Source organism: Rhincodon typus, chromosome 1, assembly GCF_021869965.1.
Source record: "Rhincodon typus isolate 14 chromosome 1, sRhiTyp1.1, whole genome shotgun sequence".
In the NCBI taxonomy this organism is placed as follows: domain Eukaryota; kingdom Metazoa; phylum Chordata; class Chondrichthyes; order Orectolobiformes; family Rhincodontidae; genus Rhincodon; species Rhincodon typus.
The window spans coordinates 29361933-29380868 of record NC_063332.1 but is presented as its reverse complement, the minus strand read 5'-3'; the positions used below and the strand labels follow the sequence as shown (position 1 = coordinate 29380868).

The 18936-nt window shown below is 39.1% G+C and overlaps 1 protein-coding gene across 1 annotated transcript in view; it reads left to right on the top strand.

The window, feature by feature from the left end:
- dym (dymeclin) overlaps positions 1-18936 on the top strand; it is a 446122-nt gene that overhangs the window by 179085 nt on the left and 248101 nt on the right. Inside the window, exons 7-8 of the mRNA XM_048598245.1 lie at positions 2170-2283; positions 11485-11579. Of these exons, the coding sequence (XP_048454202.1) occupies positions 2170-2283; positions 11485-11579 (209 nt within the window). The remainder of the gene's footprint in view (positions 1-2169; positions 2284-11484; positions 11580-18936) is intronic.

The window sequence follows — 18936 nt, the reverse complement described above, 5'->3', positions numbered from 1 at the left end:
CCAAGTAATTGCTGTTTTCAATAGGTGAGAATCTTAACCACCTTCCCTTGGTAATATAGTTGAATACCAGGTTCCCTATTAAACCAAAATGTAAGTGGCAAAGCACATAAATGATGTGGTGACTAGAGCAGATCAAAGATTGAGTGCAGCAAGTGATTTCATCTCCTGACTGCCCAAAGCCTGTCCACCATCTGCAAGGCACAAGTCCATGAGTGTGATGGAATACTTTTCAGTTGCCTGGATGACTGCAACTCCAACATCACTTGAAGCTGAACACCATCCAAGGCTCAGTGATGTGCTGGCCTGACACCCCAGTTATTAATTAAAAAATCAATCCCTGTACCATTGGTCCAGTGTCTACAAGTCACACTGCAGTAGCTCACCAAGGTTTCTTCAACAGCAACTTTAAGTTTCAACAGCCTTGAAGAAAAGGTCAGCACACATGTGGAAACAGCAATACCTCAAGCCTGCTGGACAAGTTGTGCACCATCCTGATTTTGAAGTAAAATTCCTTTCTTTCATCATTACTAGATCAAAATCCTGGAGAATTACCCCTAATAACACAGTGGGAATATCTTTGCCACACAGAATGAAACTGTTCAAGAACATGACTCATCATCTTCCGCTTAAGAGCAATTAGCAATGGGCAACAAATGCCAGACATGACGTTGATACTTGACTATCTGGAATGAATGTAAAGTTTCTAGTCCACTGAAACAGAGATGTGGTTCCATGCTTTTAAAAAAACTAATCAATTTCTATTGCTAACAACTGTCTAGTCATTTATAACAAATCATATTTGTGATGTGAATGCCACTATGGAAAGATTGTGCTTGGTTTTAATAACAAGACATATTGTGCAGGCCTGTATGAAGGATAGCTATCCTGGAAAAATACTGGTCTAATGTAAGTGTGCTTTGACAAGAAAAAGGAAGGAAGGGCAGAACTAATTAGTAGTTCGAAACCATGACACAGTGGAGAAAATAACTTTTACAATTGATTTAATTTTCCATCTATGTTGTTGTATGGAACCCACAAATGGTACATGTGTCTGGATGAGTTGACCCAGTGTTATAGTTGCCTAAATGGAGCAATCTTGACATCAACAGTTATGATTTGATCTGTTGACTGAAAATAGATTGTCAGTTTTTTGTTTACCTGTTGGCTGTGTCCAAATGTTCATTTTTAAATGGAACAACTGTGTCCATCGTTATATTGATGTCAGTTAAGACTGGAAAGATACAGTTACGTTATGCACAGGTTAATCTGTCCATATTCAAAAATGACAACAAAACAGACGTATTCTTTTTTTCTTCCAGTATAATAATGAAATTGAGGCTGGAAGATTACTGTATTGAGAGTACTAAGTGAGGTGCCCCTGAATTTGAAGTTGAGACCACTTCCTCCTTTTGATTTACTTAAGTGAATCTGAATTTAGAAATTCAATACAAAGTGGTCATATTTTCAGATCATAGAAATCTAGAGGAAGCAATGCCTTTACAGGACACTGAGTGAATTAAATGTATATAATTGATTAGGAAAAGTCTTGAATTTATTGCAGGCAAATGTGCATCACAACTCCAAGAATGTTGCTGAAATGGCTAAAGATGAAACGAAAGATTTTTGGAGCACAGCATCATCAAAATGAACTGAATGTGGAACCTTTGTACCATTTTCCATGTTGTAATGTTTTCAGCTAAAGTGGCAAGGCTATGCTCTATTTCAGTATTCAACTTAATAATGTAGATTAGAAATGGGACCAAACACTTAACCGATGTGGATTTTGCACTCAGTTCTTTATATTGTCAGCTGCAGCACTGTACCTTCCATGTTTATTTCAACTGGAAATTTACTGATGTGTACCAGGATAATATATTACATCTGCAGTTTTATTTTGGTTTTGTTGCATTCATTGCTGGCACGCCTGAGATGTCTTTCAGGTTATACATTAATTTGAAAAACAAAATCAATTTAGAGAGAATGTTGTAGCCTTGATATTGTAGATAATGGTGAAAGATTGCATGCTATGATTAAAGTACCAGTGTGTTTTTTTAATGTAATTATGCTTTTTGTTTTCTTTTGAAATGATTGTTTACACTGGCTAGCTGGCTTTGAATAGCTTTGCATGTTATGTATGAAAAATTGTTTCCTACTCTTTCCTCTCCATAGATACTAAAGAATATTACTTGGTACGCTGAGCGTGTCCTGACAGAAATCTCATTAGGAAGTCTTCTAGTTCTTGTGGTGATACGAACTGTGCAGTACAATATGACCAGAACCAGGGTGAGGACTTTTTAATTTGTGATTTAAATCCCTGGTCCCACTCATTTCTTCCATAGCACTTCTGATCTATAATATAAAGACTATGGAATGTTAAATTCCTGTTGACTAAGTTATACTGGGGCTTTGATTTAACAAATTATGCAGACTAAAACAAAATGTATGAAGATTAATCTGATTGACAAATAATATACTGTTGTATCTAAGTGCAGTAAAAATTGAAGTAATGTGTTCAAAACATAAAATTAAAATTTTGTTTCATGTTCTCGGTTTTTTTGTTTCCTTTGTCCTCCTTTCGTCAAATTAATGATTTGTGAACAGGTATGATGCAAACATCATATCTCATCTCATCCAAGTGCGAATTCTTTAAGTGTGAACAATATTGATACATCTTCTATAACAGTGCATAATTGATATTTATTTATTCATTCATGCTTCTCAGAATTACAAAATTGTTACAGTACAGAAGGCAACCATTAGGTCCATTCAGTCTGCGTCATTTCACCAAATGTGTAATTCAGAGAGCACCATCCCCTCATCTTTTCCCTGTAACACTGTACATTTTTGATTTTAAGATAATAATCACTTCTTTCTTGAATACCTCAATTTTAAACCTGCCTCCACCACGTGGACCATCACAGTCCTGTGATCTCTTTGTTTGCCAGATGCTGGATGCATGTCCATACAATAAAACCAAAATAAAGTTTGTGGTAGCAGAGCAGAGGTGTGTTTGTGTCTGGAAGAAAAAGCAAATCTGCACTTCAGTCACACAAAGGAGACGTGTGGCACTTGTACTCAAGTTATCCATTGTGTGTCAGAAATGTTGTGGAGAATAGTATAGTAGTGTAGTAAAGGCAGCATTACAGAAAACATTTAATTGGTAGAAGGTCAATTTCAATGATATGACAACTGATCTGCCCCAGGAAAACTGGATTTACAATACAGTATTAGCAGACAAAACTGTAACTGAGCAACCCCCGGCCTAAGAGAGGATAGTGCAAGATATGTCACAATGACAGCACTCAAGGTGCACTCTGGTGACTGAGTGCACCGAGACTGAGTACTTGAATCTTGAAATTTGGTACAACAAGGAGAAAGGATTGATTGTTCTGGCCTTTTGCAAAAGAAGAGTTGTCCAAGCTGCTGAGTGGAGTAGAGTGGATGCTCCTGGAGGCAGCAAGACCCAAGACCTAGAGTCTAGAGGCATTAATTGTATCTGCAACTAGGTAATTAATAAGTTTTAAGTCTTTTTCCCTCTACACTGGGATTGTGGAGAAATGCTGTAATATAACTATGGATAATCGTTGAGTGATATTCTAACCTTGAAACCTATATGATTAATTACAAACTAAATCAAGATGGCAGAATGGGAGGGGAAGAATCCAGTTGTTATGGTCCACATGGCTGCCCATGACAAAAGTATGACTCAGAGATTCTGTTGAGGTAGTGTAAGCAACTAGAAGTGAAATGAAAAAAGAAAAACCACAGATGTAATGATCTCTAGATTATTACCTGAACCATAAGCAAAACAACAAAGGATAAATAAGATCAGAGGGTTGAATGTGTGGCTCAAAGATTGTTTCAATTTATAGGACATAGTTAACAATATTGGAGAAGTAGGAAGCTATATTGTCAGAATGGCCTACACCCAAAAGGAACCAGAATCTGTGTCCTGGTGAATAAATATGATTAGAGAGAGGACTTCAAACTGTATAATTGGGGGTGGATTCACATGGTTGAAGATTTAGAAAGTTAAAGAGAAATAGATAAAAGGAAAGCAGTTTGTAGTGAAAGTAGTTTATAGGACTCTTCACAGTTACGTTGTAGGATAGAATATAAATTAATAAAAATGAGGGCTTGTAAGAAAGGTATTGCAATAATTACAGGAGATTTTCGTCTTCATATAGATGAGATGAATCATGAGGTAATAGCCTGAAGGATGCATTTGTAGTGTCTCTTTGGGACTGTTTTAAAGACCAATGCATTTTGCAACCAATTAGGGAACTAGACCTAGTTTTAGACTTGGTAATATGTAATGAGATTAATTAATGACTTTACACTATAAAGTTTTCTCTTGGTAAGAGTGGTTATTATGTGGAGAATTTCATGCACAGTTTGAAGGTGAGAAATTTGTGTCTGAAACTAGTGCCTTAAGTAAAGGCAGACACAACCAAGGCAACTGGTTAAAGTAGACTGGAAAATAGCTTAAAACGTAAGATGGTGGAGAATCCGTGGCAGACATTTAAAGAGATATTTTGTAATACGAAGTAAAGATATATTCCATTGGTAAAGAACAAATTGGAAGGATGCACCATTGGAGGTTAACTGAAAAGTTAAAGATAGTACCAAATCAAAAGAAGTGATGCAAGGATTATTTGTAGGCCAAAACAGTTGGAAAATTTTAGAAACTAGCAAAAGCTGACTGAAATATAACGATAGGGGGAGAAATTGGAGTATGAGGGAAAGTTAGCAAGAAATTTAAAAATGCACATTTAGGGTTTCTACAAGTATGTAAAAAGCAAGGGTGGTGACAGTGTAAATTGATCCCTTGAAAGTCAGAGTGGAGAATTAATAATGGGAAACAAGGTAGTGCCGGAGATTCTTTAAGATGTATTTTAGATCTGTCTTTATTGTGGAAGACACAAAAGCATGTTAATAGTGGTAGAGAAGCACAGGACAAAAACGAGATAGCGAAACTTAAAGCAATCAAAAGTACTGGGAATACTAATGGAACTAAAGTCTGCCAAGTCCCCTTGTCACCCTCTAATGGCTGCAAGCACAGACAGTAGATGCAATGGTTGAAAGCTTCCAAAATTCCCTAGATTTTAGATTTCAGCAGCTGGAAAAATTACAGATGTTCCACTACTATTCAGGAAGGAAAGCTGGTAGAAAGCAGGAAACTATATATAGACTAGTTGACCTAATATATGTCATTGTTAAAATGCTAGAAATCAATACTAAGGAGCTTGTAGCATGATATTTAGAAAATCATGATTCAATCCGGAAGGACCTACATGGTTTTCTGATATGGAAATCAGATAACATAAAATATGTGGAATTATGCATTTTGGCAGGAAGCACAGAGGAGCTGAACATTATTTAAATGGATGAAGACTGCAGAAAGCACAGAGGGATTTGGGGAGTCTATACTCAATGTATCACAAAAAAAACCTAGCATCCAGGTTCATCAGGTAATAGGAAAGGGAAATGGCCTTCATTGCAAAAGTAATGTGGTATGAAAATCAGTAAGTTTTGCTAAATCTATAGAAGGTAATAGTTAGACCACACCTAGAATATTGAGGAAAACATTTCTGCTTATCTACAAAAAGATAAACTGGCACTGGTGGCAGTCCAAAGAAGGTTCACTAGGTTAATCCTGGGTACAGAATTTTTCTTATGGGGAGAGTTTGAGTAGGTTAGGCCTGTACTCTTGGCAGTTTAGATCAATGAGAGGTGGCCATATTCAAACACAAGATTCTTAGGGGGTTTGACAGGATAGATTTGGAGTGGTGATGGAATACTCCCCACTTGCCTGGATGCGCTCCAATAGCACTGAAGAAGCTATCCAAGAAGGCGGCCCACTTGATTAGCACCACATCCATAAACATTCATTTCCTCCTCCACAGACACACAGTAACAGTGGTATGTACCTTTGTCAAGGTGCACTGCAGGAATTCACCAAGGCACCTTAACCAGCACTTTCCAAACCGACAACTTACCATTTAGAAGGTTAAGAGCAGAAGATACATAGAACGCCACTATTTACAAGTTCCCCTACAAGACATTCATGACCCTGACTTTGAAATATGTCACTATTCCTTAGGTGTTGCTGGGTCAAAACCATCCTAACAACATTCTGGGTGTACCTATACGAAATTGACTGCTGTGGTTAAAGGGGCAGCTCACCACCACTTTCTCAAGGGCCCAGCCAGGGAAGTCCACAGCTCATGAATGAGTTTTAAAAACTAGCAGAGTGCTCCAGAGATAAGTGCTTCAACTTGATGAATTGCAGCTAATTAATTGTAGGTGGGAGTTTGTGAGGAAGATGCAAAGAATCTGCATAGGACAAAAGATGAGTGGGTAAAGATTTTGCAGGTGGAGGGAGAATTTGAGTTTGTCCAATTTGGCAGGAATAATGGAGGCATAGAATGTTATTTAAATGATGAGAGACTACAGAATGTTACATGAATCAGAAACATTTAGTGTGCAATTGGAACATCTAATTCAGTTAGAAAGTGGAATGTTGCCTTTGTTGCAGGCGAGGTGAAGTATAAAAGTGGGAAAGTCTTACCACAACTGTATGAGACTTTGATCAAACTGCACCTGCATCTGGTTTCAGTTTCCTTATTTAAGGAAGAGTATGTTTCCATTGGAAGCAGTTCAGAGAAGATTCACTTAGCTGATTCTTGAGATGAAGATTATCTAATGAGAAAAGGTTGAATAGTTGTGGATGATACTAACTGGATTTTAGAAGAATGCAAGGTTTCTTATTGAAATGAGGGCGGGGGGTTGCGATGGGGCACATTATCAAAATAAAGTGTCTCACATTTAAGATGGAGATTATAAAATATTTATTTTCTGAGGGGCCATATAGCGCAATGGAGTCTGTATCATTGAAAGTATTCAAGGATGAGTTAGACTTTTGATTGACAAAGGAGTTCAGGGTATGGGCAGCAGGCAGGAAAGTGGAGTTAAGGCCACAATCCAAACATAAGAATCAGAAACAGGAGTAGACAATTCAGCCCCTCAAGCCTATTCCACCATTTGACATGATCATGGCTGATCTCATTCTTGGCCTCAACTTCACATTCCTGTTCCCTCTCCATAACACTTCAACCCTTTACTAATTAAAAATCTATCTCTCTATTAGATTTACTCAAATGTCCCAACATACACCATCATCTGGGATAGTGAGTTCCATAGATTCACAACACTTTGAGAGAAGTAATTTCTCCTCATCTCTGTTTTAAATCTGCTACCTCTTATCCTAAAACCCTTGTTCTAGATTGACCCAAATGAGGACATGTCCTTTCTGTGTCTACTTTGTTAATCCCCTTTAACACCTTGTATGCCTCAATTAGATTTCTTGTTCTTCTAAACTCCGTAGAGTGTAGGCTTAAACTGCTCAACCTCTTTTCATAAGACAAACTTCTCATCTCTGGAATCATTGCAACTATAGCTATTGAATGAGGAAGCAAACTCAATGGACCAAATGCACACTCCTCCTATTTCGTAAGATCTTATGAAACCAGAGTGATGTGATAAGAAGGAGGCTTTAGAGGGATTGTAATTTGAGTTGATGACTCTCCAAGACCAGGTGAGATGCATTTGATAATACTGAGGGAAATCAGGGTGGAAATTTCAGAGATAATAACCATAATTTTCTAATCTTCCTTGGAGATAGGGCACAATTTCAAAATATACAGAGGATAGACAACTTGGATCAATTACGAGCTATGGGGAGGAGAATGCTACACATCAAAAGGAAATAGAAAGGCAGGTAAAATGGGTGGGCATAAGGCAATTGAAATTTAATGCAGGAATGTGAAGTGAAGCATTTTAGCAAGAATCAGGACAGTTGAAATAAAAGGCAGAGTACATTTTTTTTGGTAGTTCAGGGGCAATGAAACCTGCACATGTTGAAAGTGACAGTCAGGTTGAGAAAATGGTTAAACATGAATACAGGTTGCTTTGCTTAATAAATTAAGCCATAGGGTACAGAAGCAAGCAAGTTATGATGAACTTTATACTATACTGCTTTAGCCTCCATTGAAGATTTGTGTCCAGTTCTGAGCACCACAGTTTGGGAAGAATGCAAAGACTGTCAAGATAGTGCAGAAAAGATTTGCAAGAATGGTTCCAGGGATGACGGACTTTAGTTACATGGATAGATTAGAGAAGCTAGGGTAGTTCTCCTAAGAAAAGAGAAGGTGGAGACAAGATTTGATAAGAGGTGTTCAAAATTATAGATGTGCAGGCAGGGTAAGACAAATGAAATCATCAAGAACCAAAGTACACTTATAAAAACCAAAATGCTGGAAAAACTCAGCATGTCTGGCAGCATCTGTGGAGACAGAAACAGAGTTAACATTTTCAGTCCAATATTTCCTGTTTGGAAATGACAAAGTTTTATAATGTAGAAAAAGTGGGAGTAGGAGCAAATGGAACAGATGAGAGAAGTGCCCCAGAGCAAAAGGCAAAGGGATTGCTAATGATAGTGGAGAAGCGATATAGATGAAGGGTAGGTGTTAATGGTAGCTGTTTGTAGCAGAAGATAGGTATGCTCAGTTTCTCTCTCCACAGATGCTGCCAGACCTACTGTCTCTAGCATTTCTGTTTTTATTTCAGATCACCACCAGATGTAGTTATGTGCTTTTATGGAGGCATAGCACATAATTTTCTGCTTAGACATCAGACCATGAACTCTGACCTCCATTTCAATTCTACCCCAGCCCAGTGTTTAGCTTGCATGCATTTTCTGTCAGTAGGGCTCACCTACTTACTGCTATTAACAGCTATCATTAATGGCTGCTGTTCATCCATATCCCTTCTCTACTACTATTAGCACTTTCTTTGTTTTTTGCTCTGAGGCACCTTTACCATCTGTTCCATTTGCTGCTCCTCTCTCTTTTCCTACGTTACTTTTCTAATGTCATTGAATTCCGAAAAAATGTCACATTGGACTTGAAGTATTAACTCTGGTCCTCTGTCTACAGATGTTGCTAGGCTTCTTCAGTTTTTCAAGCATTTACTGTTATTTCACACAGATCTCCAGCATCCATTGTATTTTGCTTTTTTTATACTTTCTTAAGATGATTGGCAAAAGAACCACAGTGACATGAAGGTAATCTTTCTCATGTAGACTGATTAAGATCTAGAATGCATTGCCTAGGAGTGTGAAGGAGGCAGGTTCAATAATGGCTTTGAAGTGGAATTGACTAAAATAAAATTGGAGAGCTATGGGAGAAAGGGTGGGGACCTGAGATTAGATGAGTTGCTGTTGCAGAGAGCAGTGGTTAAATGACCTTCTTGTGCATTGTCACCTCTGTGATTTTTCTTGTTAACTCAGACCTTCTTTCTTAAAATAATATGGTATTGAAGTTATGTGGCTAGGATAGGGGGCTTGGGGAGTGAGAGTATAAGAGGGATTGTGCTGCCATTCCTTTTTTCAACTGGATTCTTATCCCTACCAAATTTGTCTTTATTTTTCCAAAGTCCTATCAGTTAAAAAATAACATCACCAAAAAATGAGAATTCCAGAAAGCAACATTTACAGAATGGTTTTTGCGTTGCCTATCCTCTAAAATGCATCACTTTACATACCTGTATTAAATTTCAATTGCCCTATGCCCACCCATTTTACCTGCCTGTCTATTTTCTCTTGATGTCTAGCATTCTCCTCCTCATAGCTCGTAATTGTTCCAAGTTGTCTGTCCTCTGTATATTTTGAAATTGTGCCCTAAAACTAAGATGAGTGGCAGAGCAAAGTGTGCAGAGGACTGTGAAACTTTGCAGAGGAACATGGATACATTGAATGAGTGGGCAAGGGTCTGGCAGATGGAATACAATGTAAATAAATGTGAAGTCATACATTTTGGTAGGAGTAATAGTAAAAAGGATTATTACTTGAATGGTAAAAAGTTGCAGCATGCTGCTATGCAGAGGGACCTGGGTGTCCTCGTGCATGAATCACAGAAGGTAGGTCTGCAGGTACAACAAGTAATTAGGAAGGCAAATGGAATTTTGCCCTTCATTGCTAAATGGATTGAAATTAAAAGCAGGGAGATTATGTTGCAGCTGTACAAGGTGCTGGTGAGGCCACACCTGGAGTACTGTGTGCAGTTTTGGTCTCCTTACTTGAGAAAGGATGTATTGGCACTGGAGGGGGTGCAAAGGAGGTTCACTAGGTTGATTCCGGAGTTGAGGGCGTTGGCTTATGAGGAGAGACTGAGTAGATTGGGATTATATTCATTGGAATTCAGAAGATTGAGGGGGGGGGGGATCTTATAGAAACATATAAAATTATGAAGGGAATAGATAAGATAGAAGTAGAGAGGATGTTTCCACTGGCAGGTGAAGCTAGGACAAGAGGGCATAGCCTCAAGATTAGAGGGAGCAGATTTAGGACTGAACTGAGAAGGAATTTCTTCACCCAGAGGGTTGTTAATCTATGGAATTCCTTGCCCAGTGAAGTAGTTGACGCTACTTCAGTAAACGTTTTTAAAGATAAGGTAGTTTTTTTTTTTGAACAATAAAGGAATTAAGGGATACGGTGAGAACGCGGGTAAGTGGATTGGAGTCCACGAAAAGATCAACCATGATCTTATTGAATGGCGGAGCAGGCTCGAAGGGCCAGACGGCCTACTCCTGCTCCTAGTTCTTATGTTCTGTGTTCTTATGTATATTTAATGGCCCATTGAGTCTGTGCTGGTCAAAATGATCACCTAACCATTCCAATCTCATTTTCCAGCGTTGTTATCATGTAAATTTTTCTAAAAATGACAATGGCAGTTTGAATATTTATGCATGCTGACTAACTATGTTGATTAGTGAGATGAGTGGGGAACCTATCCATGTTTTGCTATCATTTGCACCTAGAACTTCATTCCCCATTGCTTTTCCTGTGCGTTGTCTGTTACTGGATTTCATGTCTTGAAATGACCAATGCCATGCCAGTTTTAATAGACATTGGCAATACATTTCCAGTTTTGCCCTGGTCAATTTTGAGATAATTCTCTGCTAGCTCATAGACTGAAAAAATGTTATTGATAGTTCAATAAGAATAGCTATTTAAAATTGTCAGGCTAGCCCACCATATCTAATTTCTTGAGTTTAATATTTCGCTGAAGTATCTGAAGATACGCGCTTTTTTAAAAGTAGTTAAATTAAGCTCCTGCTTCATGTAACAGTCCAACTGTCATTTAATTGTTGTAATCATGCTTTAATGACTTGCAACCGCTACTGGAAAACTTTGAAAAGGAACCGATCGTTTCACTGTCAGTTAAGGTTCTGCTTTGGTCATAGCTGTGCATAGATTTGAAACAGTCATCAATCTGGATGGCAGAGATGATTATATTTTATTTGAATATACCATTGACCCCTCTGTGTTTGCCTCACCAAAAAAGTTTTTTTGAGAGCAAATGTATCTTTGTCTGAAGTACACTAATCTTTGGTCTTACTTTTCATTCACTTTTTTTTAATTAGGACAAATATCTACATACGAATTGTTTGGCAGCATTAGCTAACATGTCTGCTCAGTTTCGGTCATTACATCAGTATGCAGCTCAGAGAATTATCAGGTAAGCTGTTTCTAGTACTCTTCCAGAGTCTGTCATCTTTGTTGGTTCGTAGTATGCTAACTAAGTTTTAAAATTAGTTATGCGTCATTAAGTACCCACATTTGATAAATTAGTTCTGTTATTCTTGTGTTAAGAAGCAACCAAAGTTTTGGGCTTGAATTTGATTTGTGTTAAAGAAAGCTGGTGCAAAGTTCCAGAGATAAAATTTTGAAAAGAATTTTCAAAAGTTTGAAGGAAGTTGGCACTTCATAGAAAGTCATCTACTAATGTTAAGTACACAGTGGCAGAATCTGGGACTTGATAAAGTAAGAATAATTTTGATGTTAGCCTCCAATAAAGATCTTGGAAATAGATTTGTTCCATTTCCAAGTCCCACCTCTGTTTTGGACCTGTAAGCTAAAAGCATGGTTGACTTGCTTGACATCTAGTCCCATATAATAGGTAATTCTAGCTTTGAAACATTTCCAGTGTTTGCCTTTTTTTTTGCCTATGACTGTCACTTAAGTTGTCATCATTGTTAAGTTCCTGGTTTTCCATGTTCATTAACTGCGTGATCCTTACTGCTATGAACTGCATTTGGAAATGTTTGATATATTTAAGGCATTATATAAATTTGAATTCTGATTAATTCTATTTATTTGTACTTATCAAGACTGATGTTGAATCACCGCATTTGTCCTTTTCGCTTCAGCAAAGAGCTGTATTTAGATTTTTCTTCTACGCATATTCTCCAAATAGTAGTATATAGAAGAATACTTTTATACTTTTGTTAATTGTTTTCCAAAATTACCCTGCAGTTAAAAAGTATTCTTTTAGCTTAGTGCTAGTTGGTGCAGAGGAGAAGTAAAGAAACATGACTGAATTTGTGCTGTTCTGTTTAGTAATGTTTCCTGTCAATTACTTCAAGCGCTATATGACTGCACAATCTATTTGAAGAAGCTTATTTAAAAAAAAAGGTACAGTTTCGTAACTTGCTGGATATGTACCACCTTCAGGTTACTAATCATAGGAGGTGGTTACTATTGATTAAAAGCTTACCAGGACTGACCATATTAATGATACAGCTACAAGGCCAGAAGTCTCTTTCACTCTGAAAGCTTGTGATTTCAAACAAACCTGTTGAACTATAACCTTGTGTCATGTGACTTCTGACTTTGTCCATCCTAGTCCAACATCAGCACCTCCACATTACAGCTCCAAGAGAAGAGCAGAAGTTGATATTCTGAGTGGATCATCTGCAAGTTTCAATTCAGGAATGTGATAGAATATTTTTGACTAGCCTGGATGGTTGCATTTGCTGCAAAATTGAAGAAGCTTAATATTGTCTTTCCCAAGTTTGCAATATCATAAATAGAACAACTACCACAGTATTTGCTTCATTGCTGAGGCAAAATTCCTTGCCTAACCTGGAAGGACTGTCAATATTTGCTGTCTCAAGGAGACTGGGATTGGGCAATAAATGTACTTTTTGGCATTTCTTATATCTTACAAAAGGAAATGCTACTGATGTAATCCTTGACCATTCTAAATGGAACTTTCCTATAATTTTCCAAGATTCCCAGATAATTGGCATTCCTGTTAGCAGATGCTAGTAGCTACTGCCACTTAATCTAGCCAAGGACTATCACCAGATTAGCTAAATCATGTTGTTAACAAGGTGTAGAGCTGAATGAACACAGCAGACCAAGCAGCATCAGAGGGGCAGGAAAGCTGACGTTTTGGGTCTGGACCTTTCTTCGGAAAATATTTCTGAAGAAGGGTCCAGACCCGAAACGTCAGCTTTCCTGCTCCTCTGATGCTGCTTGGCCTGCTGTGTTCATCCAGCTCTACACCTTGTTATCTCAGATTCTCCAGCATCGGCAGTTCTTACTATCTCTAAATCATGTGGTTGTTGTTTCACTTGTAGTGAAAAATCCCATTGTTATACTAGATGTGTGTTCCTTTTCTCTTGCTTGCAACAATCTTGTATTAATAATTCTGGCGCTTGAGTTTTGAGTTAGGGAGAGCTCCTGATTATATAAATAAATTTCAAGAAAGTAGTTCTTGAGTTGAAGTAGGGAAGGCCTCAGGAATGGGCATTGTTCTATTTTCACTGATAGCAGCATGCAATGGAATGTCATCTATGTTGCCAGTTCTGCCAGGATAACCTTTCCCCTTCGGGTATTTTGACATGCAGATAGACAGATTTCAGAAGAAGGCAAGTAAGCTTTTTAATGTTGAATTTGCTGAATTATCTTCTATCCACATCATAGTGTTGACCGCTCATTACTTAGTCAGTATGCATGTCAAATGGGATATTGAAAATCTTAATATTCTTTATTTTGTTGTTTGTTGGTGGACAGAGCAAATATTTAAGCTGATATTAAATCAGCTGAACAAACAGCCTACATTGTTCTGCATGTTCTTGAATTTCTTGAGTGTAGTTGCATACTGCACCTATTTGAGTAAGTTGGCATTATTCCATCATATTATTAACTTATACTTGATGGAAGGGCTTTTGACAGTAAGCAAACAGTCCAGCCCCAATCTGTTGTAACCACAACATTTATCTGTTTAGCTAATGGTAACCCATGTCCACACTGCAAGGTTGAGCTAAGAACTCCATGGAGCTGGAGTACTCATCACACCAAGGCAATTGAAGATTGCATTAGGGGTTAATAATCCAGCAAGTCAAGGTCCAGCTGGAGCACTAATGGGCATCAGAGGCAAAATGAATAACGTTAAAATATTTGGTGCTCAGGGAGAAAATGTAACAAAAAAAAAAAATGATGCAGTTTAAAGGCAGGTATGCTGGAAGTGAGCAAAGTACTTCGAGCACAAAACAAGCATAGACGACTTTGTTGTTTTCTACTTGGATCTGCTGTCAGTGCGCAGACTCATGAGCATCGATGACCAGTTTGAACTGGTCTCAGGAGCCAAGGTAAATCGAGGCAAGAGCGAGGCCATGTTCTTTTGGAACTGGGCTGACCAATGCTTTATCCCCTTCACCGTCAGGACACATTATCTGAAGATGCTGGGCATATGGTTTGAAGGGGCTGGGGCGTGTGCAAAGTCTTGGGAGGAGTGTATTGCGAAGGTTAAGCAGAAACTGGTCTTTTGAAATCAGTGCACCCTGTCCATTGCAGGATAAAAACCTGGTCATCGGGTGTGAGGCGCTCTTGTATGTGTTGCAGGTCTGGCCCATTCCCTGGACCTGTGCCATTGCAATTACCCGAGCCATCTTTCAGTTCATCTGGAGATCTAAGATGGATGTACATAGACCCATGGTATGCACACACCGAGTGTCACTATGTACTGAGCTCTGCATGTCCCTGGTGTTGTGGAGGGTGGGACTGGCCTTGTTTGTGCAGAGTATCACATGTCCTTCATGGAGATATTTGCAAAGAAAAATACATTTGACCACAAATCCATCATGAAGTCGTCAGCATGTAGTGTCTTTGAGACCCTGTGGGAAAAGGACAGGGTGGATCCAATTGTATGGTTTCCTGAGCAGACTGTCGAAGTCATTTGGCAGAATGCCTCATCACCAGAAGTTTCCAACAAGCGCCAAGAACCTCCTTGAATGCTCATTCGGTCTGCACCAACATAAACTGCCCTCGAAGCAGTTGCGGGTGTGTGGGGCTACAGACTCTCACACGTCTCCTTCCAGAATGTGCCCTTAAGAAGGAAGTCTCGAGGAAGATGCAATGGTTTTGTCGAGATTCGTCCGGAGCAGCTCCATGATTCAAGATTCTGCCCTCCGGTCTTGGTTCCCCAGGACATACACCGAGGCAAACATCAACTGTACCTGGAGGGCCATCAACTCCATGAAAGATGCTGTTTGGTCTGCCTGAAAAAGTTGGCCTTCCAGAACAAGGAGTTGACCTCGAACGAGTGTTGCAGATTGGCACATTCGAAGGTCCAGGACTACATGCTGAGGGATGCTTTAAAGCTTAGGGCAGCTGCCACCAGGCGCTGTGGAGAACAACCATTGTCTGAGGTCTGTCTGCTGAAGTTAAATGGGGGTCCGTTCAGTTATCAGACCCTCCTCATGCCTCAAACGCATGTAAATACAGTCTGGTTCAAGTAAGAGATGGCTTTGGTTTGTTTGGATAGAGTCAAACTCCAATGTTGTTTATTTCCTTGATATGCTACTGTCCAAAACCGAACTCCGTTTGTGACTATATTATATAGGTATTTTTATGAATAAATTATGATTTTGAAATTTTATAAAATGATTGGAGGCACTATTCAGTGAGGCACTGTTCATTGAGCCAACAGCACTGTGAAGTGGACTGGGAGGAGAGTTCTGTAAAGCAGTGTCACTGTGAAGCAGACTGAACAAGATAGGAGCAGTTTGTGTTATGCAAGAGAGTTGGGACAGCAGAGTGTGAGAGAGCAGAGACAGCAGCTTCATAATGAGCAGGAGAGAGAGGGAGGAGCTAGGGACAGTATCCAGTCAAAAACTAAGACATACAAAGAGATCAAATCGATCTGCTAGAGAATAGATAAGTAGACAGAGCCTTAAACTCTATCTGCCATCTATCTGTCCAAGTCACCAACCGATCTGTATCCTCCTGTATCCTTTGATGGTCCTCATTGCTATCCACAATTCCAACAACCTTTGTGTCATCCGCAAACTTGGACTTCAGTAAGGCCTTTGATAAGGTCCCTCATGGCAAACTGATACAGAAGGTAAAGTCACACGGGGTCAGAGATGAGCTTGCAAGATGGATTAAAAAAAACTGGCTCGTTCATAGGAGACAGAGGGTAGCAATGGAAGGGTGCATTTCTGAATGGGAGGGCTATGACTAGTGGAGTTTCTCAGGGATCAGTTTTGGACTCGTTGCTATTTGTAATATATATAAATGATTTGGAGAGTGATTTTGGAAAATGTAACTGGTTTAATTAATAAGTTTGCAGATAGCGATAAAGACTGTCAGAGGATACAGCAGGATATAGGTCAACAGCAGGATACAAGTCAACCCACAGCAGGAGAACTGCAGCGGTTCAAGAAGGCTGCTCACCACCATCTTCTCAAGGGCAACTAGGGGTCAGCAAGAAATGCTGGCCAGCCAACCATGCCCACATTTCACAAATGAATAGAAAAAAAAAGATGGGTTGGTGATTTGGGCAGAGAGCTGGCAGATGGAGTTTAATCCAGAAGAATGTGAGGTGGTGCATTTCGGAAGGTCTAATCCAGATGGAAAATATACAGTAAATGGCAGAACCCTTAAGAGTACAGATAGGCAGATGGATCTGGGTGTACAGGTACACAGGTCACTGAAAGTGGCAATGCAGGTGGAAAAGGTAGTAAACAAGGCAAAAGGCATACTTGCCTTCATCGGCTGAGGCACTGAGTTTAAAAATTGGCATGTAATGTTGCAGCTTGAAAGAACCTTAGTTAGGCCGCATTTGGAATATTGTGTTCAATTCTGGTCACCACGCTACCAGAAAGATGTGGTGGCTTTGGAGAGGGTATAGAAAGGATTTACCAGGATGTTGCCTGGTATGGAGGGCATTAGCTATGAGGAGAGGTTGGAGAAACTTGGGTTGTTCTCACTGGAATGATGGAGGTTGAAGGGCGACCTGATGGAGGTCTATAAGGTTATGAAGGGCATGAGACACTCAAAAGCTTTTTCCCAGGGTGGAAGAGTCAGTTATTAGCGTGCATAGGCTTAAGGTGTGAGGGGCAAGGTTTAAAGGTGATGTACGAGGCAATTTTTTTCACACAGAGGGTGGTGGGTGCCTGGAATTCGCTGCCAGAGGAGGTAGTGGAAGCAGATACTATAGTGACTTTTAAAGATCGTCTTGATAAATACATGAATAGGATGGGAATAGAGGGATACAGTCCCTGGAAGGGTAGGGGGTTTTAGTTGTGATGGGCAGCATGTCAGTGCAGGCTTGGAGGGCCAAAGGGCCTGCTCCTGTGCTGTAATTTTCTTTGTTCTTTGTTCTTTGTTCAAAATTGTTGGGTGGAGATACGTTCAATTGCATGGAAAATTAGAAAATCAGTGCTAAGTGAGAAGGCAGGAGTGGAGGTTAGTGATGTGGCTGATTGTTCAGAAAATGAAAGCAAGGGACAAAATGTATGAACGTCATACTGCATCAAGCAATCGTAAAAGTATAGGGAACTTTGATAACAGAACAAACCTTGTATCTCAATACATGAAACATTTGAAATTAAGGAGACAAACTGAGGTGTAGACCAAGATAAATGAATATGATCTCATAGGCATTGTGGAGACATGGTTACAAGCAGATTAAAACTGGGAACTTAACATTGACGGATATTTGAAATTTCGGAGTGTCTTGAGGAAAGAAAGGAAAAAATTGTTACTAAGAGATGAAATAAAGGCAGTTGTGAGTGACAATCTAGGCTCAGATGATGTAGATTCCTTTGGGTGGAGGTAAAAAGAAAAATCAAGAGAAAGGGGATATTGATAGGAGTCATGCATTGACCACCAAAAGTAGCCAATCTGTAGGAATGTGTATAAATTCAGAAACAATAGGTGCATGTGAAAAGAATAGTGATATTATGGGTGACCTTAATCTTAATTTTGCTTGGGTTAATCATGTTGGAAAGGGTAGCTACAACAACAGATTCATAGGATTAGTTTCCTAGAGCAATACATCATGGAGCCAACCAGGGAGCAGGTATCTTGGATTCGGTAATGGGTAATGAGATAGGTTTAATAAATGACCTCAGAGTAAAAGATCACCTAGAAAGTAGTGATCATAACATGATAGAATTCAATATTTGACTTGAGAGTGTAAAACTTGGGATAGTTTAAATAAGGGGAAATACAATGAAATGAAGATAGAGTTGGGTAAATTGGACTGGGCAGATAATTAACAGGAAAGGTAATGAGAAATCAGTGGCATACATTTAGAGGTAATGCATCACACTCAGCAAAAATATATTTAAGTAAAGAGCAAAGGTTCTAAGAGCGGGATAAACCAACTGTGGTTAACTAAGGAAGTTAATAGCAGCATTACTTTGAAAGAAAGATCATGTAAGGAGGCAAAATTCAGTGGCCTCAAAGACTGGGATAAGTTCAGAATCCAGCAAAGGAAGACTTAAAAAGATAATAGAGAAAATAAACTACAAGGGCAAACTAGCAAGGAACATAAAAACTGACAGTAAGAGCTTTTTTAAAAAGGAAGAGAGAGGTCAAAGTGAACGTAGGCCACCCAGAAAATGAATCTGGGCGTATATTATGGGGAACAAGGAAATGGCAGAGGAGTCAAACAGATATTTTGTATCAGAGATAGTAGGAACTGCAGATGCTGGAAAATCTGAGATAACAAGATGTAGAGCTGGATGAACACAGCAGGCCAAGCAGCATCATAGGAGCAGGAAGGCTGACGTTTCAGG